This window comes from Erythranthe guttata, chromosome 9 (assembly GCF_056151865.1).
Source record: "Erythranthe guttata isolate IM_541 chromosome 9, IM_541, whole genome shotgun sequence".
Classification (NCBI taxonomy): domain Eukaryota; kingdom Viridiplantae; phylum Streptophyta; class Magnoliopsida; order Lamiales; family Phrymaceae; genus Erythranthe; species Erythranthe guttata.
The window spans coordinates 2,333,061-2,360,421 of NC_142541.1; the positions used below are offsets into that span (position 1 = coordinate 2,333,061).

The window sequence follows — 27,361 nt, forward strand, 5'->3', positions numbered from 1 at the left end:
AATTTTACATGCTATTTTGTTTATTTACCATATAATAATAATTAAAATAAAATAAAATAAGTATAATATACTTATTATTTTTATTTTCTGATTTAACACATGTAATCTATAATACTCCTTTTATAATTTAATAATAATAAATAAATTATTTTTCTTATGATTCATGTTTTCATTAGTAAGTTATCCTGTGCTCATGTTTTTTTAATTATATAAATGCTCTTTTTGAAAATTTTATTTAAGTTAACAAGTAGTAGTATATTCTAGGAGGAAGTGAAAAAGAAAAATAAAATAAAAAGGAAAGGCAATAAAAGACAAACAAACTAAATATGGAGAGGGAATAAAATATATTTTCCACGTGTCAATTAACTACTGGAATCCTACTTGTGTATTAGCACGGCTGATGGCTCCAATACATACCTGATATATAATATGGGGATCACTATTTCAAATCCCAACTTTTGCTTACTTGAATACCAAAAAAATAAAAAATAAATAATTAATTATAAATTACTTTAATACCCTTAATGAAATTAAAACTAAAAAACTATTACAAATACTATTTTTCTTTCTTAAATACCAAATAATCAAAAACTCAAAAAACCATTTCCCTCCTTCTCCACCTCCTTCTTCTCCCTCCCAAAAAACCCTTCTAAAAAATCTTCCTCACAACAAACCCTTCTAAAAAATCTCACAACAAACCCTTCTAAAAAATATCAAAACTAAAGAAATTAAAACCTCACAAAACGTATAAAATTGAGTTATAAGACAATAATATGGTAGTATATATGAAAGGAGAACACATTAAGGTAAGTATCGATGTCTTTTTTGAGCTTCGAAGTCGATTTTGAAGTTTTTTTTTTTTGAAACCCGTCGGCAATTTTCGACACATACAGGTCGATTTTTTGGTCAATTTTCGACACCAACGTGTCGAAAAAGAAAAAAAAAAAAAAAAAACCAAATTTCGACACCTACCTGTCGAAAATTGTCCAAATTTCGACAGGTATGTGTCGAAATAATACTGTTGGTAAAAAAAAAAAAAAAAAATTTTTTTTTTTTTTTTTTTTTTTTTTTTTTTTGTGTTTTTCGACACCTACCTGTCGAAAATTGTCCAAATTTCGACAGGTAGGTGTCGAAATTTGGTTTTTTTTTTTTTTTTTTTTTTTTTTTTTTTTTTCTTTTTCGACACGTTGGTGTCGAAAATTGACCAAAAATCGACCTGTATGTGTCGAAAATTGCCGACGGGTTTCAAAAAAAAAAACTTCAAAATCGACTTCGAAGCTCAAAAAAGACATCGATACTTACCTTAATGGCTTCTCTTTCCACATATACTACCATATTATTGTCTTATAACTCCATTTTATAAGTTTTGTGAGGTTTTGATTTTTTGAATTTGGAGATGTTTTGGAGGATTTAAGAAGATGAAAAAGATAGGGTTTAATTGGGTTGTCGCGGCAGTTACGAGCACGTACGGTGGCGTTCGGCGGCGGCGGCGTCGGCGGCGGCGGCGGCGGTCAGGGTTGGAGAGGAGAAGAAATGGTGGAGGTTTTTTTTTTTAACAACAAAGGGTTTTTTTCTTTTTTTTTTATTTGGTTTTTGAATAGGTAATTTCTAATAAAATTTGATATAATTGATATTTTGTATGAAAGGGTGTTTTTGTAATTTTCTTTTTATTTTGGTTTTAAAGTAAGAAAAAACTTATAAATATGTACTCAATTGTGGTTTTCAACTAGGTAGTATTCAACTAAGCAAAAATTAGTATTCAAAATAGTTGCCCCCATATAATATTGGAAATTGTAATTTTATAGAGAGAGAGAAAATATTTAAATTCAAATATTAATAGTGGAAGGGCAGGCTAGTAAATGAACATCATGATTTTTTCCAATATTACAAAACTACCATTTTTTGGCTGGCCAGATTCTGGTCATCTATCTTTATCCTTTATATATTCCCATACAAATATATCCAAAATGAATATTATTATCGACTATTAATTTGCAATTGTTTATTAAATCATGTAATTAATTAGAGATTCAACAAAAATATTCATAAATTTGCAACCCGTGATTTTTTTTTTTTTTTTTTTGACACTCTCGGCCATTGTGAGTCACTGAGTTTAATGGTTGGCCGAAGGTGGAAGGACAAATGTACCCTTCAATAAAATTATAACATAAATATTATAATTAATAAATAAAATAGAATAAGAGGGGAGTTTGAAAGAAAGAGCAGGGCATTTCTAAGAGCAACTCTAATGCTAAACATCAAAATTGAATTATCAAATACTAATTTGATAATTAAGATAATATTTTGATATTCATTTATAGTTTATCTACTCTAACCATGAATATCAAAATTAATAATTAATTGGAAGTTTTTTAGTGGTTTTATTTGCAACTGCCACGTGTCATTTTCTGATTGGACGTTTAGGTGGTTAATTTTTTGACAACTCAATTTACAGGATGTATTTTTACATGCAAAGATGTAGAATATCAAAATACTTACCCATTTTGATATCCCCATTATAGTAAAAAAAATAATTTTGGGATATCAAAAAGGTAGTTTATAAGTTTGATAATCCATTTGATACTCCCATTGGAGTTGCTCTAACATGCCACAAGTGAAAATAGAGCAAACATCGCACCAAAAGCGCATGAGAGATTTATTTCGGGGCTCGATGCTTTGACTTTGTTTGCACGGGAAAATATGAGTGCTTTTTTTTTTTTTTTGACAGGGGGTATTAACCGGTTCGAGATTTCACGGAGGTTGTATTTGCAGTTAACTCGTAATTATAAGGCAAATTACGGCCACCCCCTGAGGTATGGTCAAATTACAAAAAAAATCCTCTTGTTTGGGTACTTACAGTCACCCCTCCGTTTAAATATTTTTACATAAAATTTATGTAATTCGGTTATTTACTGAACCAAATCATATATTTAGTTTGGTAAACGGTGTGAAATGTTGAGTACCGGAATTTTGGTTCGGTTTTACCGCACTAACATCCTTAAATTTACCTCTGGAAGGGTCTTTTCGTAACATAATACAAAGTTGAGGGGTGACTGTAATTACCCAAACATGAGGATGATTTTCGTAATTTAACCGTAACTCAGGGGTTGTAATTATAATGGTAAAATACATTTTGCCCCTTTTACTAGTAAATTCGAATTTCAAATTTTAAAATTTCTTTGAAGAAAAATAGTAATTAAATTTTGCAATAAAATTGGATTATTTAAATTCATAAATAAATAATTAAAATATATGAACGATAACAATAATAAATTAATAATCATAACGAATTAAGGAAAATAAACTCCAACTAGGTCTAGAATTATGGTAGTTTCCCAATCTTAATATATATATATTAGACACAACACGTCTTCTACAACTACAAAATATAATATACATTCTTGAAAAACCCTCTCTTACAATATTAATTTATCTGTGATCACGTCCTAGGATTAATATTAATTATGTCTCATCAGAATCACGCCGGCAATCGGACAGGTGGCGGCCCAATCGGAGCAAGTAATCGAATATTTAAGGCTCCTCACGAGTTCTTTCGCAATCGGACAGGTGGCGGCCCGATCGGAGCAAGTAGTCGAATATTTAAGGCTCCTCACGAGTTGTTTCCGAATCGACAGCTGGAAGCTTCTAGACGGGCGTTCCTACAGGGGATTAGTGCTCCTCACAAATACTTCCCAAAGAAGGTGGAAACATGCGTGATTTGCTTAGACGATATTCTCGATAATCAGAAAGTCGGAGAACTCGTAAACTGCAAACATCGGTACCATGCGGATTGCGTGCAGAAGTGGTTGTGTATCAAGAACTTTTGTCCACTATGTAAAACCACTGCATATCCTCATCACGTGCTGTTAAAAGATTCTTAGGTTTTTTTAAAATTTTTTTTAATGTTATAATAATGCATTTTTATTGTGTATTTAATTAATTAGGTTACATTGATGTTGGATGATGAGATTTATTTAATATATGATTCAAGTACTTCTGTTATATGTGTTTTAGTTATATGTGTTTTAGGGTTTGCTTAATTATACTTTCTTGGATTAGGGTTACTCTTGTTCTAGCACTTCTTCTAGCTAGTATAAATAGTTGAGACATGATTTAATTTTTAGGAGATAGAAATAGTATAAATAATTTTTTTTTTTTGTTGTTGTGTGAAATCAATGAACAAACGCACACAAAATTAATTCGATCGAAAAACAAACAATCACACGTAGAATTATTCGCGGTTCGGATTGAGATACAACCATACCCTATATCCACGGGGACAGCAACTAAGGGTAAAAAAGGTTTAACATATTCTTGAGAGAGGTCTCCTAATTTAATTTCTAGAATTGTGTGCATGCAAAAGTCTTTAAAGTCAATGGTACATAGTTCAATATAACTACCAAACAATTGGTATTGCATATTAACCCCATGTTTAATTAATAAATAATATTAATAATAACATAAATAAATTTGAATATGCAGCTATAATACAAGGAAATAATTACCAAAGAAAATCTAACTAAACTTTAATTATGGTAAGCACTCGAAAGAACTAACTAGGACTCCAACTCCTACAACAACTATAACACATCAATACCTTGTCTCACAATCTTACATACATACATACATACATACATACATACATACATACATACATACATACATACATACATACATACATACATACATACATACATACATACATTACATACATGATACATACATATATACTTGGGAGTACGTACATAACATATATAAACAATACATAGAATAGTCTTCAATAACTCTCAATCAAAGAATGGCTCGCAGCAATAGAGACATGTACGCGGGGATGACGCCATATTTTGTGATTCCTCCGGGAAGAAATAACTCGTTCGACAATTTTTCCGTAGATGTAGAAGAGATTACTAGGTGGACCCCCATCAGTCCAGGATCTATGAGGTGGACTGCTACGGTGATTAACATGCCAGCTGGCGGTACGTCCGGAGAACAAGAAGAAGAGATTAAGTATAACAACCGTGGTGGCGGTCTATCCGAACAAGATATCGAAAATCGCCTCAAGATAAGGAATATTCCTTCTGATCGGAAGGAGGAGAGTGAAACATGCGCGGTTTGCTTGGATGATCTTCTCGGATGTAGAGAAAAGGAAGATCGGAAGGTTGGGATTCTCCGATGCAGGCACGAATATCACGTGGATTGCATCGGACGGTGGCTGAGAATCAAGAACTTGTGTCCACTCTGTAAAGGCAGTGCTTTAGGAGACGAAGAAACGACGATGAATGATATCGTTTAAGATTTATTAGTTATTTTCAACGTTTAATGTATGCATGATGATCTAAGCCTACTAGTTATTTTTTTCTTGGCCTATGTTTTTCATGTAAGAAAGATGATGTCTATGAATTAATGATATTGTTTATTTAATTTCGAATGTCATTAATTGTGTTTTCGTGCAAGTTCCCAACTAGTCGGTCCGATTTTTAACCCTAATTATGGATTTTAAGCTGTAGACATCAGAAATCCTAGTTTCGATAATTACCCTATCTGTTTTTTTCCTCATTAATACTAATTAAAGAACGAAATAATCAAATTTCTAGTCTACTATATGTGTGTGTGTGTGTGTGTGTGTGTGTGTGTGAGAGAGAGAGAGAGAGAGAGAGAGAGAGAGAGAGAGATCTTGACAAATAGGGTTCCTTATAGATACATAATTTTTCATCTAAATAAAATAATTTGCCAGCTGTAATTCCTTGAGAGAAACAAGAATTATGGCCAATAGATATAAGAGAGTGCCAAAAAAGTGACTTGTATCTCATCAAGGATTAATTAATTAAGTAGGGTTCTAACAACTTCAATTGCAGGTGCAAAAACTAATTAGCACAACATAAAATGAGAACATCCCAACTTGGAAGTTACGAAGAAATCCCGTTGCGTTCGATGCTCATTAGCTATCAAGAGCACCAAGTGCTTTCATGTCCTCTAGAAAAGCCGAATACGAATCGTCAATACTTTTCTGTTTTGGTGCTGAGGAATTGCTACTCGACTCTTTCTTCACGAGAGGCCGTAGTGGAGTTACAATTGGCCGATTTGTGGGCAAAAAAGTCGATGCCTTTGGCTTCGGTTTTGGTAGGGCGGACTCTCTTCTCACTCGTACAGATGCAGGAACCTGCAAAAGATCAATACCGAGTTTACCAACTTACATGAGATAGAAATAATCTGTAACAAGCCATTTTCTTCGTCTATTATGAACAATAAAGTAAAATTAGTCCATTTAATTCTCCGATTTCAGAAGTCAGAAAGATTGTAAGATTGGTGAGGAGAATCGGATCCCATTTGTGAAAAATCCTCTTTCCCACCTAATTATTGCAACTATTAACATACCAAAAGATTTCAGATACATGAATAACAGAATATCAAAGTGAATATCGATCAACTCATTGTATCGGCAGTCCAAATAGCCTTTCTCACAGTAATTTCCATACTATGTTAAATTTATACTTTGTAACTCGACAAGTAAAAGGAAGTGACTTGGCATTTTCTAATTAGTCAAAAACTTCAAAATTCAATGTCAGGTTTTAGGACTTGAGAAAAGAAGATATATGCAGATTGACTACTTACCATGGATGTAAGCTCTGGAGTATGCTGTGCCAAAGGCCTCTTTACAACGGTTGATGCAGCTGATTTCACATACGAAGGTTTGTGAGGTGCAGATTGTCGAGCCATGATGAGGTCCTCTTGTGGGATAGGAGGTGGGCCAGGTGGAAGTGGTGGTCTCATCATAGGTGGAGGTCCAAAAGGCGGTCTTGGTAATAGTGGTACCATGACTCCAGGTTGCCCAGCAATTCCGGGAGGGGGCAACGGGGGCCGCATATCTGTTGGAGGCGGCGGTGGTGGTGGAAAACGTAAAATGCCCGGAGGAAGCATATCGTGCTGGAAATTCGGGCCCATGGGAGCACCATGCAACGGCGGCTGTTGCCTCATTGGTGGTGGTGGTGGTGGAGGAGCCATCTTCAGCATATCTTTGGCATCGAAATGAGTTCTTACATCGGATTCGGAAGATGAGTTTTCATGCTGATTCATAATGAACTGTGAGGGCAGCCCACCTGGTGGAGGCAGTGGTGGAAGACTGGTTGGCATCTAAAAGATAACCAAGCAGGTAACAACTATCAGCTAGAATTAAATAGTGTACTCAAATTTATACAAAAAAAAAAAGAATAGTCATTTAATTTATTAAAATTAGCATTAAAACCTATATTATAGAAAGTATTTAACAAAGAATCTAAACAGTGCAAACTATCCCAAACCTTCAACATGACAAATTTTGGCAAAAGAAGATCTCAAGTACACAACTTTCATGAAGAAATAAACAAAGAGGAATGGTATTAAAATGAAAGTAAAAAGACGAAGAGTATAGTATATTGAATGCATTAATTGTTTAATGCAGGATTGAACCCATAATGCAGGATTGAACCCAGAACCTCCCACCGATTAGCTACTGGTAATATACTTGCTACCCTCGCTAGACGAATGACGCAGTAGTGAATTGCGTACATACCAATTACCATGTCATTTAAATACTGAAGTAATATAGGTGATTATTTACATGCAAGAATTATACCTGAACTGAATCTCTGGAGGTTGGATCATCTGACTTAGCTGTTCTCTCAATACCACCAACAGTACCAGGGGGAGGTGGATGGGCAGATTGGTGGATGGGTGGAGGTGGAGGAAGAGGGGGACGATTAGCAAGTAGTTCTTTAGGCGGTGGTCCGGGTGGAGGAGGTGGCGGCGGCAATAATGATGAAGCATCTGCCATTGACGGCTTTGGAGGCATTGGGGGTGGAGGCGGCAAAGGCAGAGACACGGGCATATTAGAGCCATCTCCAGAATCCAAGCCTGTACTGGGCAAAGGAGGTGGCGGCGGCGGCAAAGGGAGGACCATTAATGTGGCATCCTCTCCTTCTGACTTTGATGATGATGCAACATTACTTGCTGAAGTTTCTGGTAAGGGTATCCTCGGTCCTGCATCACAATGTACATAGCAAAATCTAAGAGAGACGAAAGGAGATATAGATATAAAATAAGAATAATCTTTTTGAAATACGAAAAGAAGGTTCTATTACATACCTATAGATGACTTGAACATTGGAGGTTTTCCAGGTGGAGGGGCTCCAGAAGGATTCAGGGTCGGGTGATAATAAACCGAGTCCTGCACCAATGAGTTTCTAAATGTTTGTCGACAAATCAGGAAAGAGTTCAATACAATAAAACCATCAAAATCAAAATGAGCTTACTTCAGGTAAGGGATTCTTGGCTCTTTCTTCCTCTTCTGCAGTAGTTCGCCTCCGAACAGGTCCCAAGTGACTGCATAAAGTGTAGCAATACTAAACTTATAAAAGACTAAGAATGCAACATGAATATCCATAACCTGTCATAATATTTATTTTCTTCTTTTAAAGAATGTACGTTTCCTCACCTGAACATAACTGGTGTTTCACCCTTTTCCTTCATTTTGTCTTCATATTCCTTCACAATTAAAAAAAAAAAATCAGTTACATTTTATTCTAAAGGAATAAAATACTCTCCTTCCAAGTATATGATGGCTCTATGTGATAACTTGCAACACAGATGAAAAAATCTACAAGTTTGATTCCTAAGAAACGCAAAACCCACAAAGTCCAAAGGTATCCTAATTAGGTGACCCTAACCTGTTGAAACTAATAAAGTAAAAAGTACTTATTTTCTTCTTTATCTAACATATTTAACTTAGGGCATTTGACCATTTTTATGAATTACGAGACTCAGCCAGAAATCCAGAAATTAAAGCCAAAAAGTTAGATTAGGAATATTTTTACAAGTATTCGTTGGTTGGTTTATAAAGATCTGGCCCATAGATTCTTGATTGCAAATTGATGTTTCTGGGGAAAGAGCGGGAAAATAACTTTTTCCACTCTGAACTGAACATATTGGTTGGATCTTCAACCTTCATTCGCTTCACATTTTCATTAGAACTACAAGTTTCTATCTTTTATTTGCTTTGAATATCTTAAGACCATAGTATGAGATTTGGTCATGAAAGGAACTAGCAAGTAGCACAGAACTTTTTCTATAGAATTCCTGACATAGACAACTTTACAAACAACATGAATAAATTCTCAGTTTTGTTATCATAACAATAATTAGAAAAATTGACTGCAAGTTTGATTATGTTTTGGCAATAATTATAAGGATTAGAAGGAATAGAAATGCACCATACAAATATTTCTAGGTGGTAAGCGTTATTTGTCCTGTTATAGTGAGGTCTACACATTCAGACTAATTCTTTTAGGTTGCTTTGCCGATTCTCTCCTTACCGGGTACAAATTTCACATCAACATGTATCATCCACAACGATGGTCATAACCCAACTTCAACTTTCATTAATATACTAGTATTTACTCATCTAACTTGAAGTGATAATTATGAGAGAGGAGCAAGCTGAAGTTTCAATCTATAACTCCAAACCTACCCATAAAATCAAATTGTATTATCGAACATGATGTTTTCAACAAAATAAATGCAAGGAAATCTGAATCCACTTCATATTAAACTACTAGCAAACTAAAATCTCCATATATTTTTGTTGAATCAAAAGACCTACTTAAAGATAAAACGGAACAGTTATTATCTTAGCACATTTGCTCAATTTAATACATGCTTCTTGCATAACCAGTTCTCCAAATTAAAACTCATCAGCTATAAGTCACACAAGCCTATTAGTCCATCTGAATTGGAAAACAGAAAACAATGTCATACAGAATACATCAGATGACTTAAATTAAGAAATTACCTTCCTCTTCTTAATCACAAGATTGAGTGTATCCTCAAGGTGTCTCTTTTTGTGTTTTCTCGCTTTGTCCAAAGCACCATCTGCCTCTGCAAGGAAATAAAATAAAGATCGCTATAAGTGAACAGTGAGAATTTCCTTGCCCTCTTCCCTCCATCTCTCTGCAAATATTGCCTAAACAGATATCGAAATACAAGTAAACAATAAAAATCTCCCCTCCCTACCCCCTCCCACCTTTTCCCCCACTCCCTACCTAATCCAGTAACCCCCACACCCGTCCCCCTCCCACTCCATCACTCTCTTTTTCTCTCTAGGAAGAGTGAAAAGAGACAATTTAGTCTGAAATATTAGTCAAGTATCTGTCCAAAGCTCTTTAGAGAGACGGAGAGATCCAAAGTGAACAAAAAGATACCATTTAGTCTGAAATGACTACATTTCAGATATCAGCCAAATAGATGGCATGCATGATCCATATTAGTAAGAGTACAGGAACTAAGTACTAACTTATTTCTGGGCCAGATACAACAACTAAAAGGTGCTAATAATTTTATCTACTCTTTCAAAATTAAGCAAAACATGCAGAAACATATAGAATTATTACCATAAGTTCAAGAATGTATCAGATTGGATCCCATTCACATTCTGAACTCAAAGGAATGAAAGGTAGGGAAAAAAGAATAAGACTAAAGACACTAATAAGACATTTTTCCAATATACATGTGTGTGTAGAATTCCCACATTTTTAGGTTGTGCGTCATTATAATATTATATTTAAAAAGAAAATTAGTAGAGAAGTCAGAACTACCACAAAACTAGACGTCAATTGGTTGGATATGCTTGGTTTCCTCACTTCATATTTCGGAAGCTAGGAGTCAGACTTCCGAAGACAGCACTAGGAGCTTAAAGGTCAGTGCACTCCCAAAACTATTTCACGGGAATAAACTTACCTATCTACCATACATGATGAAAGTTAACAGGTGACAGATTGTGTAGAAATAAAAAATAATAATAAAAAAAAGCAACATAGCTAAAACTACAGCTGCTACTGCAGCATCAAATTAATATCTCATTTGCTGATTATTTGGCTTCGCTGTAATACACAATACAAGAGCAAGGGGAATGAAGATGAAGTTATTAATATGTCAGGAACTTAATATTCTGACTTGGTGTAATACCTCCAACTTAACTCATCCAAGGAATACTACTACTTCCACCACACCAACCCACCGCCACCTCTACCCCAGATCATACTAAAGACAGCAACAAATTAAATTCATGAATTGCTAGACCGAAATTTTTATCACATGCAACTCCGTAGTAAATTAAAAAGTCCATGAAGCTAAATCACAAGAATAATTCCGATTTCCCTGCTTTATGTACCAAGAAATCACAATCTACACAAAATTAGAACATAGCTCGACTCTTTAGGGTTTAGAACTTACTCATTGATTCTAGCTTCTGGATCTGGTCTTTCAAAGTATCGGGATCTTTTTTCAAGATTCCAACTTCCCGAACCTTCTTTCTCTCCTTCTTGTTCTGTACAATAAAATCAACAACGATTTTAGAAGCTCTAGAATGTACAACTATTCTTCAAAATACTTAACAATTTGAAACTTTTTACGACACAAGCAACAAATTTGAATCATAAAACATTAAAACTGTTATGCGATCATCACTCTAAAAATATGCAGTAGAAATAAAACTCAACTACGACACATGCCCAATTTCTCAACTTTTTTCATACAGAAACATCCATAGGTATTGCTATAAAAAAAACAATTATTTCAATTAAGTGAAAACTTACACTAACTAAACTTGAATTTATAAATCAAAATCGAATAATCCAAAACGAAAGGAAGAAAAAAAAATTGTTCCAACAATATCCCCACACATGATTTCATATTGAACAAATAACCTAAATTTTCGACAGGACGGCAAAATACATAATCAACAAGGGGGAAAAATTACATCAAAAGAGAATAGAAACGGAAAATTACCCGCTTCAATTCCTTTTTGCGGATCTCTTTGCGGTAGGAATCGGTAGGGTTCATCGTTTTGCCTCCCTTCGTCGTCTTCACCATTGTGGCGGCTTTTCAATTACCTGTAAACCGGGTTTTTTTTTTTCTCAATCGTCGTTCTCCGTCGAGGAAGATATCCCAAATGGGTGTCGTCGATAAATAAAACCTCGCTGCGAATTCGATTTTGAGTGTTTTTGCAGAGGATTAAGCAAAATACGGAGACGATAGTTTGATTAGAAATAGTGATATGGGTTCGGGTCGGGTTTTCATCGAAACGGGTAAAGCAAATTAGATTTAGAATAGCAATTTGGGTTCGGGTCGGGTTTTCATCTACACGGTCGATTACCAGCCTAAAAACAAACCTGATATGTCTAATTGGGTCAACCCAATAGGCCTACAATTTATTTATGGCACCGACTATTTGCAAGACGAAAATTACTTAGGGCAAGACCAAATTAATTTTTTTTATTAAATTCAGTATAAAAAGACTATAATAACTTTAATAAAATACAAATAAAATAAAAATTATTTTATTAATTTCCTTTTGCAAGACCCATTTAAAAAAGAAAAATTAATAAAAAAAAAAGAAAGAAAAAGGAAATTGAATCGAGAATTGAAAAACGAGGAGGGAAAAAGGGAAGAAGAAAACAAAAAAATCAATTGCAGCACTCAACCTTCGCTGTCGCCCCATCGCCGTCGTCGTCACCGTTGAAGTCCACCACCTCCCCGTCGCCGTTGAAGTCCGTTGTTGCCCCAACCCCGCCACAATAATCTCACGAAAAGCAAGTAAGGAAATTACTTTTTGAATTAACTTTTTTTTGAGAAATAAATGTGATAAACATGATTTTATTGTTAGAATAATGAATTCAAGTCATTTTAGAACATAGTTGATGATTCTAGGGTTCGATTGTAGCACTATTGTTGAAGGAGTTGCGGTTTTACAAAAAACGACATGTACTTGTCGATTTTTTGGAAAATTTTCGACATACTGGTGTCGATTTTTTCATCAAATTTCGACAGAAAACGATTGTCGATTATTGGAACTTTTTTCGACATCTCAATGTCGATATTTGTACAAAATTTCGACATAAACCCGGTGTCGAGTTTTGGAGCAATATTCGACATTGATGTGTCGAATTTGTGTACAATTTTCGACACAGAGCTTATGTCGATTTTGTGTACAAATATCGACACTGTGATATCGAAATTTGACTGGTAAACTGATTTTTTTGCAAAGTTTTTTTTTTTTTTTTTTTTTTTTTATAAATAATTAATATTATATTTATATTTTTCCAGTGGAACCGCGTATTCCCCAAACTGCTTTTGAGCGCAAGAGAAAGGCATTGGTCAATCGTAAAGTCCGACGTGGCGATTCTCAAGCTACTCGGGTCGATCCTCCGGCCAATCGTACACGTTTACCTACCGATGTTGAGCCTTCATTGTCCATACCTGAGGATCCACCGCTCACATCGACCACCGAAGTTGGTGGATCTAGTAGCCAATCGGCTGGCCCCGGAGGACCACAAATACCAGACTTGATGCCGCAGTTTGAGAAGCATATCGCCCGACAGATTTTGTCCACGATGGGTATATCCACTGAAGTCCGACTCAAGCAATGACAGAGCCCGTGATCTGCGTACTCTGATAGATGATCTGAGCTCCGATGAGGTACTCATTTAACTAATTTCGACTACTTTCTTATTTTTTTAGTTTTTTCAATTTTTAAATTTTAACTCATTTCGACTACTTTTTTTTGTTTCTTCATTTTAATTTATTTACCGTCGCAGATTATATGGGCCCCGTATGAGGTCCTCCGTGACAGGTTTTCTATGCCAGAGTCCACGTGGTTTAGTGGCATGTTACAGTACATGCGTACTTTGGAGCCTTACCATCCGGACAGGGTCTTGAGACAATTTGGGCGTGTTCAAAAGATTCCCTGCCAACCGTACATGTCGGACGCTATGTTTAGGAAGCAGAAGCGGGGCACACCTCATCCTGTATTTTCGGCGTACCAGAACATATATTCTGAGCGATGGGAAGATCACTTGCTTAATGAGCGGTCCAGATCAGTTCCAGTGGTATTAGGAGAGCCGGACACTACACCCGACTATATGGATTGGAATAGGGAGCGGACCATCACAAAACTCAGTACGCTTCCAGTTTCTCGACCGCAAGCACCCGGGCGCCGCCAGATAGCTCGCTCGCCACTACTAGAGGCCCGTGATTCTTAGATTATTACGATGGTGAGGACTACATTGGCTCGCATACGCGAGCAAGATACTGATGATGGATATACCGAGATGGTGATGACGTTAGAGGGGATTGCTGATTTGTTTGCTGGTGACACTCCTACTTCACCGCCGTCGTCGACTGTTCCATCACCGGATCCACCATCGTCGACTGCTCCACCATCGGATGCACCATCGCCGATCGCTCCATCATTGTCGACCGCTCCACCACCCTTACTAACATTTCAGAGGAAGAAACTTAGAAAGAAGTGGATAGTTGGATGATTTTGATTATTTTTTGGATGTTTTTTTTATTTTTTGGATGATTTTGGATGATTTATGATGTTTTTATAATGCACGAGTTAACTAATTATTTCATCAAATATATATATATATATATATATATATATATATATATATATATATATATATATATATATATATATATATATATATATATATATAATCTTCGTTTTTACGGCGATCCATATCTCACAACGGCTGATATACTCCTGGGAAATGTAGATAGACCAAAAGCTGCTGAACCATTATATGCTGCTCTTAGAGAACTTCACTCCAAATTACGGTGCTAGTTCCATACAAGGTTTCTTTTTATTTAAGCCTATGAATAATTTATACATGTCCTTTGATAAAATGCTCTTCCAAACTTAAATTTATTCTGCGTGGATTGTGTATAAAAAAAAAAAAAAAAAAAAAAAAATATATATATATATATATATATATATATATATATATATATATATATATAATACACCAATTCTACATATCAATACATATGGTCTCTTGTAGTGCTACATAATTACGATTAACTAGCTCTTTAAAAGCAATAATCCTAGACTCCATATCAATAGTTTTCCAAGCACTAGCTCTAGGGTGGTGGTATCGCCTCCAATAATCTGCTACAGGGGAAGAGGACAATTCTTCTTCAAAACAAGACGCACAAAATGATTTCCATCAACAAGCGCTATCCATGCTCTTGTCTTTGCCCATCTGGCACGGGGTCACAGAGTGGGAGAAATGTAAGACACTGCAGCTGCGTTATCAGTACGAGCACAATGTCATATTTAGACGCAATAAAATGACCCATATCCGGAAACGACATCCAATTTTCATAAGGGGCAGGTGAAACCGAGCACCTCATTTTTGCTTCCAATTCATCAAACGTATCTCGAACTTTGTGGATATTCATGTAGATAGCATCATTCATAATGAGCTCATCGACCAAATCTCTTCGTACTAGACTCCAATTATCTTCCCCAAAGCCCATCATTGATGCAACCGCCCGAAATCCACAATGACCATCCGACGCAACATTTATTATATCTCCAACATATCTTCGGAACTTCGAATGTATTTGTTTAATATATATATCCTTGGTAGTTTTTTTTCGAACCTGCACATAAGAAGGTTAAATTAGTAATACAGAATGGGAAAAAAAAATTGCAGCGAAATATCGACATATTGATGTCGAAAATTATGAGAAATATTGACATGTTGATGTCGAAAAATGTGACATATTTCGACGCTAGAGCGTCGAAAATTGTTGTTTTTTTCGACACGGTGGTGTCGATATTGTACTGATATATTTTTACGCATATATTACCGGTAGTTTTTCCAACACCGTCGATTTACCGGTGCTTCGATTGAAGATGTCGATTACCATCGATATAGTGATCGGCTGCGGCATAAGGTGTTCACGTTGCTTTTGGATACCAGAAATAGGAGTGCAACTCTCAGGAGTCTACAATGTTTAACCAATATCACGTATTACTAAATGAGAAACCAAAAAATGAACTATGAGCTAAAAATTTCAAAAAAATTACCTTTGGGGAACAACTATCTTGCTTGAATTAAGCTCGTACTCAAATTTGGATGGGTTGCGTCGGGTTGATTTATTAATACGCAATTTTTTTCCGGGACGACCTTTGGTAAAAATTTTGCATTGGCTCAATGAGAGAGTTACTCTCGGGGTGAGTAATCTCCCGCAATTTCATAAGCAATTGAACCCTTTTTTTTGCGTCGGACGGATCGAAAACAGCCCGCCATGCTTCCATTTCTTCCCCATCAGTCAGGAGATGTTCATCCTTTGTACAAATCATTGGCTCCATGCTCAAGTGCTTCCAATACGGGTCTATCCAGTCCAATGAGATGGGAGTGCGATATATGACGTTCCATGAAGTTCGTGGGCGCAAGGTAATCCATGAGTGGTTCGGATATCGCAAGTACACGACATAAACTCGTTCGGAAGCAACTCGAGTGATTTTTTAACCTCAAGTTTGAGTTGCTCAAGAGCGTACAACGACACACATCCTCGAAGTTCGTTGTATATCGTTACTTTGTAACTGTGTTGGTAAGTATTCTTGCTTTTCTCAAACAAGGCTTTGATTTCTGTATGTTGATGCATCAGTAGGTTGTCACTTGTCAATATGAGCCCAAATCTTTACAAATGTGCCCATACTATTTCCCAACTCTTTCTTCATTCGTGAGTGTGCACCATCTATCCGGTTAGAAGTGTACGTTCCAAGATGCCTATGTTTGTTTGTCTAAGCCGAGACAATCATCTCTTTGTACGGATCCAACCACGAATGAGAGACATAAGTTAAAGCATCCGGGTAGTCAACAAAATTTATTTTCATAACATCCCATTCTTTATAAAATGACTCTTCTGTCTCTTGACCAACAAGATTTGCCCATTCCGACTCAAAATCTTTCCACTATCATTGTTTGTTTTGAACATCTTCTTACAATTACTAAGAATGTTCTTGCTCACGTGCCATCGACACAAAAGTTGTTGACTGGAGGGATATACGATCTCTATAGCCTTCATCAAAGCCAACTCTCGATTTGTGACTATACAATTAGGTTTATGACAACTTTCCATGACCTTCGTCAAGCTCTTCAAGGCCCATACGTAATTGTCTATTTTTTCCGCCCGAAGGTATGCAAAGGCAATTGAGAACGTTTTATTCGTAGAAGTAATACCCACAATCTCTAGGAATGGGAGTCCGTATATGTTGGTTTTGTATGTGCAATCCATAACCAATACATACGGATAACTACATGCCAATTTAATGCACGTAGGGTGGGTCCACAACAAGTCCATTACCTCGACGGTCTCATCCAAATATCTGTGATACTCGAAGTAGTTATTTTCGGACAACTTCAACATCAACAATTGCATTTGAGTTCTACCAGCATTCTCTTTGAACTGGATCTTCTGACAAGCATTGTAAACCGTCTTAATTAAAGACGCATTTGTCGGATTCTTCAACTTTAGTGATGATAAGATTGCCTTTGGTTTCACCAATGCGTTTGACAAGTCTTCTACAAGTGCCATCTCTTCACTTGTTAATCTTCCAGCATATGAGTGGCCTTGAAAGTTTTCAAAATCTGAGTAGTTGTGACTACCACATTCAACTGTCAACACCCACCTAACTTCTTCATCATCCATGCCCATTTTTTGGCCCTTCAACTCAAACGGACACTCACATTTCTTTGACCCTGTTTGCCTTTTTCCCCTTCCTTTGTCGTCTTGACCGGGTACCTTTTTGCCACGATACACTCCCGCACGCTCGCACACAAGTACCACGTAGGGCCTTCTACGTCTATTTTTTCCCGGGTTTGAAGACTTTACTGTCATTATCATTCCTAGTCGCATACCAACTTTGCGCACCCATGTGACTAAATTGTCCCTTGTTGCAAACTCCTCATGGGTGGTAAATTCATGTGAATAATCCAAAGTTAATTCCCTACATGCATTAGCTCCACTACACGCGCTAGGTACAAAACTCTGCAAGAAAAACCGGAAAATTGGTTACACAATTGTAACATTGCAAAATCGACACACCAGTGTCGAAATATGCGCTTAATATCGACACCAGGATGTCGATAATTTCAATATAATTCGACAGTTAAAGAGTGTCGAATTATGTTGAAATTTTCGACACTACTGTGTCGATATTAAGCGTTTATTTCGACCTGTACACGTCGAATTTTTTGTACGTGAAATGAGGTGCGAAAAACGAGAAAAACGATCACAAAGTACAATATTTCTTACCTCTTTGTGTTCTTCGACCTTAGAATCCTCCATATTTATGTCTTGTGTATCCATAATGTCCTTCTTTTCAAGTTTTAGTAAGATTTGAGGGTTTTGTGTGATAAGGGTTTTGGAGAATATGGAAGATTTTTTTGTGGAAAAAAATGTGTAAAATGAGGGTGAAGAAGAAGATGTTGGTGTTTTGTTGGGGGAGTGAGTTCACTCTCGTTTTTCCTTTTTTATTATTTTTTTTTTGTATTTTTTTTTGGTCTTGCAATAGCAATTAGCTTAATTTAAATTAATAATATCTAAATTATTATTGGGGTTATATTTGTAATTTCCAGTCTTGATTTTAGTAAATTTATTTATATTTTGGTCTTGCATGAAGTAAGGTCTTGCACTTAGTAATTTTCGTCTTGCAAATATTCGTTGCCTTTATTTATTTATTGGTCTACGAACTCAATATTGAAGACCACTCACAATCATCTTTAAATAAGGTTTTGGCCCGACAATCTCAACTAATTAAACTTCAGTCCAATCAATGAGGTATAAATGAAGGTTTGAACTTATTGCTTAAAGCACATCCTGTTATTTGAGCAATACTACAACATGTATTCTCTGGACTATTTCTACTATCCGCACGTCTGACTTAAGCGTCAGAGGGGTTTCCGCCGAATCAACCCGGCGTAGTTTACGTGTTCTATGATCGCATGTATCTCAAGGTCATCAAACTCGTGAGCCAGTGATCCACTTTGCTCTTCCAGCTCATCCTACTTCAATACCCTAAGGTGATCTAACTTTAGTATCATCATAATGACGCCGTCTGTGGGAAGGCAGACAAGATCACGTAGCGCGTATGATGACCTTGAGACATCTGCTAATGGGGAGCGTGACACTACTAACAACCTCCCACCTTGTGGAGGCTTTGGCTTGTCACTTCTTCCTACTCGTGCTCGGGATCCACCACGAGATCCACGAAAAAAAACTATTTTTCGCATCTTTTGGCGTCTTCTCTGGCATCTCTCGATAGTGGCCCACCATTATGCAAGGTACCTGATGCCTCCGAATCCAAACCTCCCAGTGGTTTTTCTGCTTTTTATCGTCTTCACCAACGATGGAGGCGATGAGGGCTGGAGTTTAGTAATTTTGCTAGGGTTGCTAAGATTCTAGAATTTGCAAAAGAAGAATCGGCTGGTGTGGAACTGGCAAGGAGAAGTTGGCGGTGGAGGGGACGAGAAGAGCGAAGGAGGCGGGTGGTGGAAGGAAGGGGCGGCGGCGTATGAAGATGTGATTGTCGAAAGTAGTGTTGTGAGTATGGGGTGGTGGTGATTTCAATGGGTGAGACGCAATTTTCTCTCTTTTCTTTTCTTTTTCTTTTTTTTCCATAGAAAAATGAGTTTTTTTTTCTTTATTTAAGAAATTTTAAAAATTGCGATTTGATCCAAAGTTTTGGATTAATTATATTTAATTCCAATTCGATTTTATGTTTGGGAAAATTGCAATTCAGTCCCCTAATTTAAGTTTATAAGTTTAGTAAAATTGGCCTCTATTATATATTAGTTCTAATTTTATGTTATTAACTGAAGGGTAATATAGTCACTTTCTTTTAGTCAACATATTTATTTCCACTAGGGGCCGTGAACTAAATTAAATGCAACTAGCAACATAGGGGGTTAATTGCTAATTGTTTTAACATGAGGGTTTTTTTAGCCATTACAACTTACAAATGGGGGTTTGTGCAAATAACTCTACAAATAAATGTCTAATTAATTACTACATTATTGCAACAAGTACACTAGCTACTCAAAATATTACAATGATAGATGATATAATTTAATCATCAATTAATTAACTATAGATACGCACTAATTAATCAGTAATTAATTATCATGCATGAATTACTTTTCCCCTGTTGCAGTGGTTCTTGACGGCGTTAACAGAAGACTTAACGGCGGCTTTGAGAATAGTTTTGCCCATCATTGTAGAAACATGCACCTTTCTTTTCGGAACAACGCTCCCCTTTTTAGCATATCTGCTGTACATAATAGAGCTGGAACCCATCTAGTGTGTGTTTTGTGTGTGTAATTTATATATATGTATAATGTATCATGTATGTGTGTATATATATATATATATATATATATATATATATATATATTTGATCTCTCTTGTTTTTTGTTTGATTTTATATATAGATACACAGTACGTGTTGGGTGGTGACTTGTTCATGCATGAAGACTGGAGAGAGAGAGAAGACAATGGTCAACGTATGTTGACCATGAAAGATAAGGAATTGTTCAATAAATACTTAGTCAACGGAAACGCGGACCCAATTCGTTTAATTTGGGGAGAAAAGATTATAGTGTTTTTTATTCAAACATATAATTTTTTTTTAATCCAAATTAATCTGATATAATTTTTTTTTAATCCAAATTAATCTGATATAGGTGGCCAAATTTTCGATTATTAGATTATCGATTGTTAGGAGGAATTTGTCCCCCAAAAGTAGGGCTGGCAATCGACAGTAAATTGAGTTAATTGATGTGAGTCGAGCTCTGGTGCGCTTAAACTCAAAATAAATCTTTATATTACCTCTGAATATCTACTTCATCTGTCCAATTTTATATGTCGTTTTTTGTGTTATTGTACTGTTGGAGTATTTTAATAAAAATATATATTTTATTATAAAATATAAATATTGTCTTTGACCAATTTATGAGGTCATTTGGACCAACATTTTGAAACCTACAAAGACTTTATTTTGTCTCATAAAACCTCAATATTTTCCTTTAATTCTACATTAAATAGAGGTTTTATGGTGGTCATGTTGTACACTATAAAAGGGGACTTTGTGGTTTTGCAAGATTGAAGAGAGAAGAAAAAAGAAAGTGTATTTCTGAAGATTATATATCTTATATATTATATACATATATGTTGAGCTCTTGTTGTGTGTCGGGTGTAAGTTTCTGCTTCACTTGAACGTGCAATTTCGGTGAAGTTACAGCGGAGAGATAGGCTGGGTTGTTGTATCCCATAGGCGACACGATCGGAACCTTTTTGCACCTCATTAGAGAAGGGATCGTGAAATTCGTCTTAAGAAAGCGACCTAGTCTGAGCCTCACCTTGCCTATCTCCATATTATCGTGTTTTTTATTGCAACAATTTATTACCTATAAAATTAGAGAACAAATGGAGTCCAAGCCTCATCCACCAATTTCGTGATCGATCGTCAAAGTGCAGCCGTGGTTCCAACAATTTAAGACGAAATTTCTTTTGATCCCATGAAGATGAGCTTTGACGATGACCCAAAATAGGCTCTTGATGATAAAAAGGGAGATGATAAATTATATTTTAATGTTATTTTGATTTGACGAAAAATTAACGATCTTATTTTTTGGTATAGGGGAATTTTCGTACAATTCACGAATTTATACTTTGAGGTCAGTTTCGGACCTGTTAATATCCGAATTTGAGAATGTGTAAAACACGAAAGCTGTAGGAATTTCTGTTGGCTGTCCGAAACATCTTGAATCACTGAAATCGGACATCGGACGAGAGAGATATGCTCCAAATACTGAGCACTGCTAGAGCTGTCAAATTGTGCGCGATTTTGCCGAATCCACAAACTATTGAGGTACCGTAAATTGATAATTGAGAATTATCACTTTCTGGTAAGTTCTCGTTTACACGTGCTAATTATCATTATTTTACAATAGAATAATTATATTATTGCATGATAAGTTTACTGTTAAGTTGTATGGATTATTTGTATCACTTTATGAGCCGTTTTGCGTACCGTGGTTTGCTTGGATTATTTGGCCTTATTACTTGGATTGTTACTGGGACTGAAAGACATATTATTAATTAAGAGATTGTTAATTGTGAAATCCGTTAGTATCTTGGATATTTGATGATATTCTGTGAATATAATATATGCTTGAATTTGTTATATGTGTTCATTTGTGTCAAATTGACTGTGATTGTGAAACAATGATACACAATGAATACAGAGAGATTTTTGGGATAAGTGCTGAAATTGTTGAGTAATCCACTATTATTGGATTTGCAATTTCATATTTGTACCCTAGATTTTTATTAAAAATAAAAGAATTTTTATTGTGCTAATTTAAATTCACCGTTATTATGTGGACCATTAACCTGAATCATTAATAAGATAATTATGTGATGAGAATTAAATTCATGTTTGACTAGCTGTACTAATAATGTTACTATAATATTACTATGCGCTTAATTACATCTAATCCGTTTATTACCGTTGTTGTAGTAGTGCGCTATGCACCGTCGTTTTATCTTTTGTGCACTATCGGTCAAATGAATTAAGTGGACGGAGATTGAATTATATTAAGTAAGCCATGTATATGTTGTTAAATGTGTGCCGATTTGTTTTGTCTGTTTTTATGCTTACCACTGATAATATATTGGTTAATAGTTATCAATCGAGTAGTTATATACCTCATTAAAATGTTGATTACTAGACAATTTTACAAACTGAGAAATAGTGGGGGTACTAGTAATAAATTTTAATTGCGAAAAGAAGCATGATCGTAGTTGATATATTATATCTTCATCTTACTTCATGATCATTGGGAAGAGGTATGCAAGTTTTTTAATATTGAGAACTAGTGGGGGTTTTTAGTACATATTTAAATAAGCATGCTATAATTGATTTTAATGTGCTCTTTGTTTAAATTGCTCACTTTATGATTGCAAATTTGAATAGTGATAATGTGATAAATTATGTTTTATTCGCAATCTTGAATATGCAAGTAATTAGTAAAGGCCTAAGTTTACATATACGTGACATTGGTATAATTTAGAAAGGCCTAAGAGTATATATTAATTTGCGAAAATAAATTTGTGAGTTGTGAAGTGAAACGTTTTTTGAAAGTTTCAATATCGGTGATTATTGAAAATCTAAATAAGAGGAATTATATTCCTATTTGATTAGATTTATCACATTGCGTGCGATAATTTGCGGAGTGGTGGATCTGTTACTGTGAATCGGCTGTTTGGTGCATCGGTTTTCCGTTTGAATTACATAATTTCCTTTCATTCGTTTTTTTAGATCTATTTTTACGTTATATTCTGTTATTTGTTTTCTTAGGGTTTTTTTTCTTTGGTTATTTTTCTGTGCGGCGTCTTCCTTCTCATATAACCTAATCTTTGACTCAACACATCCTCTATGCCCTTGTTCTACAGATCTCACTCGCGATTATCTTCCCCTGTGTTCAAGTACCAACTCTCTCTCTCTCTCTCTCTCTCTCTCTCTCTCTCTCTCTCTCTCTCTCTCTCTCTCTCTCTCTCTCTCTCTCTCTCTCTCTCTCTCTCTCTCTCTCTCTCTCTCTCTCTCTCTCTCTCTCTCTCTCGCTATGGATCGGCTTGCGGACACATTGTCTCAGAAGATTAGCCTCACGGAGGAGGAAGAAACCGGAATATTGATCGCTGATTCGGCAACGAATGTGCCTCGGAATTCAGAATCTGCTCTCCGTGTGGTAGGTAGAGTGGTCTCCGACAGAGAACTCTCCTTCCACACTCTCAAATCTAATGCTCTTCGCCTCCTCGCGCCAGTGAAGGGCTGTGAGATTCAAGCCATTGGTCCTAACAAATTCCTAATCCTCTTTGAGCATCATCTTGACAAAAAGCACGCCCTAGAGGGGTGCCCGTGGGTTCTGGACAGGTGCGCCTTATTATTCCACGACCTGAAAGTGGGGGAGAGTCCGGGGGAGGTCGAGGTCAAGGAGATGAATATTGTTGTAAGGTTTTACCATGTGCCAACTAGACAGAGATTGGCTAGCACTGCGGAACAGGTGGCGAACAAAATTGGTTCATTTGTCCAACTTCTGAACGAGAAAACCCTAGACGTCTCAGAATACATGCGTGTTAGGGTTTCTCTGGACGTGTCCAAAAAGCTGAAACGGGGGATGTTCATACACACGAGTGACGGGACCAAGACGTGGATTGATTTCAAATATGAGCGGCTGCCAGCATTCTGTTTCTTGTGTGGAATTCTTGGGCATGGAGAAGGGAAATGTCCGTTAAGGTATGATGACGGATTTGTGGAACCAACAAACAGTTTGCCGTACGGAGTTTGGCTCAAAGCCCCAACTCAACGGGATGGCCTCACGACGTCTACGCCATTACAGCCTATGTAGGTTCTGTCCGGTGGGAAGGTGGAGCGCCCGATGACGAAGGCTCGGGGAGCTAGAATTTTTTAATTTGCGCCGGGTGGTAGGGACCTGAGTAAGTCTGGCGATGGCACTGGGAAAGAGAACATGGTGTGTCCCCAGGGAGAGGTGTTGGCGCTGTATAATACTCCAATTCATACGGCGTTTGAGAGTGGTCCCAGTAAGGTGGGCCGGAAATTTATCCATATCTCGGATAAAAAGAAGACGAAAAGGGCGGGAGATGCTTTAGGAGTTGGGGATGAGCGGACGGGCAAACGAATATCATTGGCTCTCAGAGATGAAGAATCTATTTCAACGGCGAGTTCTGCGGAGCAGACTCGCCGAACCAAATGAGTTGCCTTTTCTGGAATTGTCAAGGGCTCGGGGTGCCCTTGACAATTCACGCTCTTGGAGACATTATCCGTCTCCATAACCCCCGGTTGATTTTCCTTTCGGAAACGAAGGCAACTTCAACTGTTGTAAATAAATTAATGGCTAGATGGAACTTATTTGGTTTGTCGGTTGATAGAGTGGGGCGAGCGGGTGGGCTCGCAATGTTCTGGCAAAAAGATGTTATAGTGGATTTACTTAGTTTGTCACGGAATCATATCGATGTGATGGTCAGCGGTGGTCTGGGTTCGGATAAATGGCGTTGTACGGGGATTTATGGTTTCCCGGAAGTGCAACGAAGAGCAGGCACATGGAAGTTATTACGAGATCTTCATGCTCAGAGATCTATGCCATGGGTTGTCGGAGGGGATTTCAACGAGATTCTTGACAGTTCGGAGAAGAGTGGGGGAGGTGATCGTCCGCCGGGGCAAATCGAGGCGTTTCGAGCGTCCCTAGTGGATTGTAATTTGTCGGATTTAGGTTTTGTGGGCCAACAATTTACGTGGACAAATAGAAGGGAGGAGCCGGAAACAGTTTTGTGTCGCCTGGACCGGGTGTGTGGCAATGGGGACTGGATTTCGCGTTTCCCAACGGCCTCAGTGCAGCATTTGGAGTATGCCGGTTCGGACCATCTTCCATTGTTGTTGTCCATAACCACGACGTCGCAATCTCCTCCCCAATTGGGTCGGAGGCCCTTTCGTTTTGAGGCCATGTGGGTTCGAAGGGAGGAATGTGAGGAGATAGTCAAACAACATTGGGAGTCGACCACCGACTTAGATTCGCTTGAGAGGGTCTTGAGGAATGTAGCAGGCTGCAGGTTGGCTCTTCGTCAATGGAGTGGTGATATTCATAATAATCCCAAGAAACGGATTGAACAATTGCATCAGAAAATAAACCATTTGCGCGCGCAGACTCAAACGGCTGAGGTGATTCAGTGCCATAGGGACCTAATGGTGGAGCTGGATAAGGAGTACGGGGCTCTTGATTTGTACTGGAGGCAAAGAAGTCGCATTCAATGGATTCAAGAAGGGGATAGAAATACTCGGTTTTTTCATTCCAAGGCCACAGCTCGCAAGAAACGTAATTGGGTTCATAAAATTCGTGATTCGGAGGGTACTTGGCAGGAAGGAAAGCAGGATATTGAAAAGGTGATCACTAGTTACTTCAAGGACTTGTTCCGCTCGTCCAACCTTTCCGAGAGAGAGATAGATGAGGTACTTGAACATGTGGAGGCGCGGATCACGAGTGGGGCTGGCCAATACCTTTCTCTCCCATTTACCGCTGACGAGGTAACCCGTGCTATTGCACAAATGTCCCCTACTAAATCCCCTGGGCCCGATGGCCTGCCTGTTCTTTTCTTTAACAAATATTGGCATATTCTAGGTGCTAGCATTATCGATTGTGTTCTCGCATTTTTAAATAATCGCACTCTTCCCACTCGGTTGAATTTTACCTTTATTGTTCTGATCCCTAAAGTCGAGACCCCTGAAAAAATGACTGAGTATCGCCCAATCAGTCTCTGTAATGTCATTTATAAATTTGGGTCGAAGACTATAGCTAATCGTATTAAAAGTGTGTTGAGTAATCTTATTTCTCCTACCCAGTCTGCCATTGTGCCGCACCGTTTAATAACTGATAATGTGTTGGTTGCTTACGAAATTAACCACTACATTAAAACCAACTCTAGAAAACGATCTCGGTTTATGGCGTAGAAACTAGATATTAGTAAGGCCTATGATAGGATTGAATGGACATTCTTGCGGAAAATTCTGATGAGATTTGGCTTTCCTCACACTTTGACTGACTTGATTATGTTGTGTGTCTCTTCGGTGACTTATTCCTGTTTATTTAATGGTTCCCAGTGTGGTTATATTGTGCCGTCCCGGGGCCTGCGCCAAGGCGACCCTCTGTCTCCGTATCTCTTTATCCTGTGTACTGAGGCACTCATTGCTATGATTCAGCGAGCCACGGAGAGAGGTAATGTAGCAGGATTTCGAGTGGCACCGTCGGCCCCCGTGGTTCCTAGCCTCTGCTTTGCTGATGACACGCTCATCTTCTGTCAAGCCTCCGAGGATAATGCCACTAATTTGCGGCAGATTCTGGCCAGCTACGCTCGGGCCTCAGGACAGGTTATTAATGTGGAGAAGTCGACGATGACCTTTTGCCCATCCACCCCATTAAAGTTGCAGGACAGTATACAGTCGATTCTTGGTTTCCATAAAGTCGATCAATTCGATCGGTATCTTGGACTGCCTGCCACGATGGGTCGATCTCGTAAGGAAATCTTTGGCTATCTAAGGGATCGTGTGTGGGCCCGGATCAAAGGCTGGGACGCTAAAAAATTATCAAAAGCAGGGAAGGAAGTTATGATTAAAGCCGTTCTTCAAGCTATTCCCTCTTATATTATGTCTTGCTTCCTGATTCCGATTGGTTTGATAAAAGAAATTGAGAGCATGATTAGAAGGTTTTGGTGGGGTTCCGGTGATAATAAACCGATGGCTTGGATCTCGTGGAGAGGTTTGTGTAAGTCTAAGGAATTGGGCGGTTTAGGGTTACGGGATCTACGTGCGTTCAATCTTGCTCTTATCACGAAACAGGCATGGAGGTTGGTTACATGCCCGGATACTCTTATGTCCAAGATCTTGCGGGCTCGGTATTTTCCT

At 37.3% G+C, this 27,361-nt stretch overlaps 3 protein-coding genes across 4 annotated transcripts; 1 reads left to right on the forward strand and 2 right to left on the reverse strand.

Moving 5' to 3' along the window:
* Window positions 1-5,674: 5,674 nt before the first annotated feature.
* LOC105959814 (protein EARLY FLOWERING 5) lies at window positions 5,675-12,134 on the reverse strand. 2 transcript variants are annotated; one of them, XM_012983974.2, is made up of 9 exons: window positions 11,818-12,134; window positions 11,263-11,356; window positions 9,824-9,909; window positions 8,471-8,520; window positions 8,289-8,358; window positions 8,122-8,203; window positions 7,613-8,016; window positions 6,613-7,131; window positions 5,675-6,160 (listed from the first exon to the last, which is right to left on the reverse strand). In XM_012983974.2, exons 1-9 carry the CDS (start codon window positions 11,899-11,901, stop codon window positions 5,939-5,941), a joined length of 1,611 nt encoding a protein of 536 aa, XP_012839428.2. In that variant the 5' UTR covers window positions 11,902-12,134; the 3' UTR covers window positions 5,675-5,938. The 2 variants fall into 2 exon arrangements, with proteins under 2 accessions (XP_012839428.2, XP_088679637.1); XM_088823511.1 differs by having other exon boundaries at window positions 10,626-11,356; window positions 11,818-12,048.
* Window positions 12,135-15,051: 2,917 nt separating this feature from the next.
* Window positions 15,052-18,177, reverse strand: LOC105969694 (uncharacterized). Its single transcript, XM_088823392.1, has 4 exons — window positions 18,145-18,177; window positions 17,194-17,877; window positions 15,691-15,828; window positions 15,052-15,480 (listed from the first exon to the last, which is right to left on the reverse strand). Exons 1-4 carry the CDS (start codon window positions 18,175-18,177, stop codon window positions 15,052-15,054), a joined length of 1,284 nt encoding a protein of 427 aa, XP_088679518.1.
* A 5,019-nt stretch (window positions 18,178-23,196) lies between these two features.
* On the forward strand, window positions 23,197-24,313 carry LOC148767861 (uncharacterized protein At4g02000-like). The gene has a single exon (XM_088823264.1). It carries the CDS (start codon window positions 23,514-23,516, stop codon window positions 24,294-24,296), a length of 783 nt encoding a protein of 260 aa, XP_088679390.1. The 5' UTR covers window positions 23,197-23,513; the 3' UTR covers window positions 24,297-24,313.
* The last annotated feature ends 3,048 nt before the right edge of the window (window positions 24,314-27,361 follow it).

Excerpts from the sequence above, each read along its gene's own strand:
- LOC105959814 (XM_012983974.2), bottom strand. The coding sequence starts at position 11,901 with ATGGTGAAGACGACGAAGGGAGGCAAAACGATGAACCCTACCGATTCC. Across the intron at positions 9,910-11,262 it reads CCAGAAGCTAGAATCAATGA|AGGCAGATGGTGCTTTGGAC; the intron begins GTAAGTTCTAAA and ends ATTTCCTTGCAG. Across the intron at positions 8,017-8,121 it reads AATGTTCAAGTCATCTATAG|GACCGAGGATACCCTTACCA; the intron begins GTATGTAATAGA and ends ATTGTGATGCAG.
- LOC105969694 (XM_088823392.1), bottom strand. The coding sequence starts at position 18,177 with ATGGAGGATTCTAAGGTCGAAGAACACAAAGAG. Across the intron at positions 17,878-18,144 it reads AGGTCGAAGAACACAAAGAG|AGTTTTGTACCTAGCGCGTG; the intron begins GTAAGAAATATT and ends TTTTTCTTGCAG. Across the intron at positions 15,829-17,193 it reads ATTTGGATGAGACCGTCGAG|ACTCCTGAGAGTTGCACTCC; the intron begins GTAATGGACTTG and ends TAAACATTGTAG.
- LOC148767861 (XM_088823264.1), top strand. The coding sequence starts at position 23,514 with ATGGATCGGCTTGCGGACACATTGTCTCAGAAGATTAGCCTCACGGAG.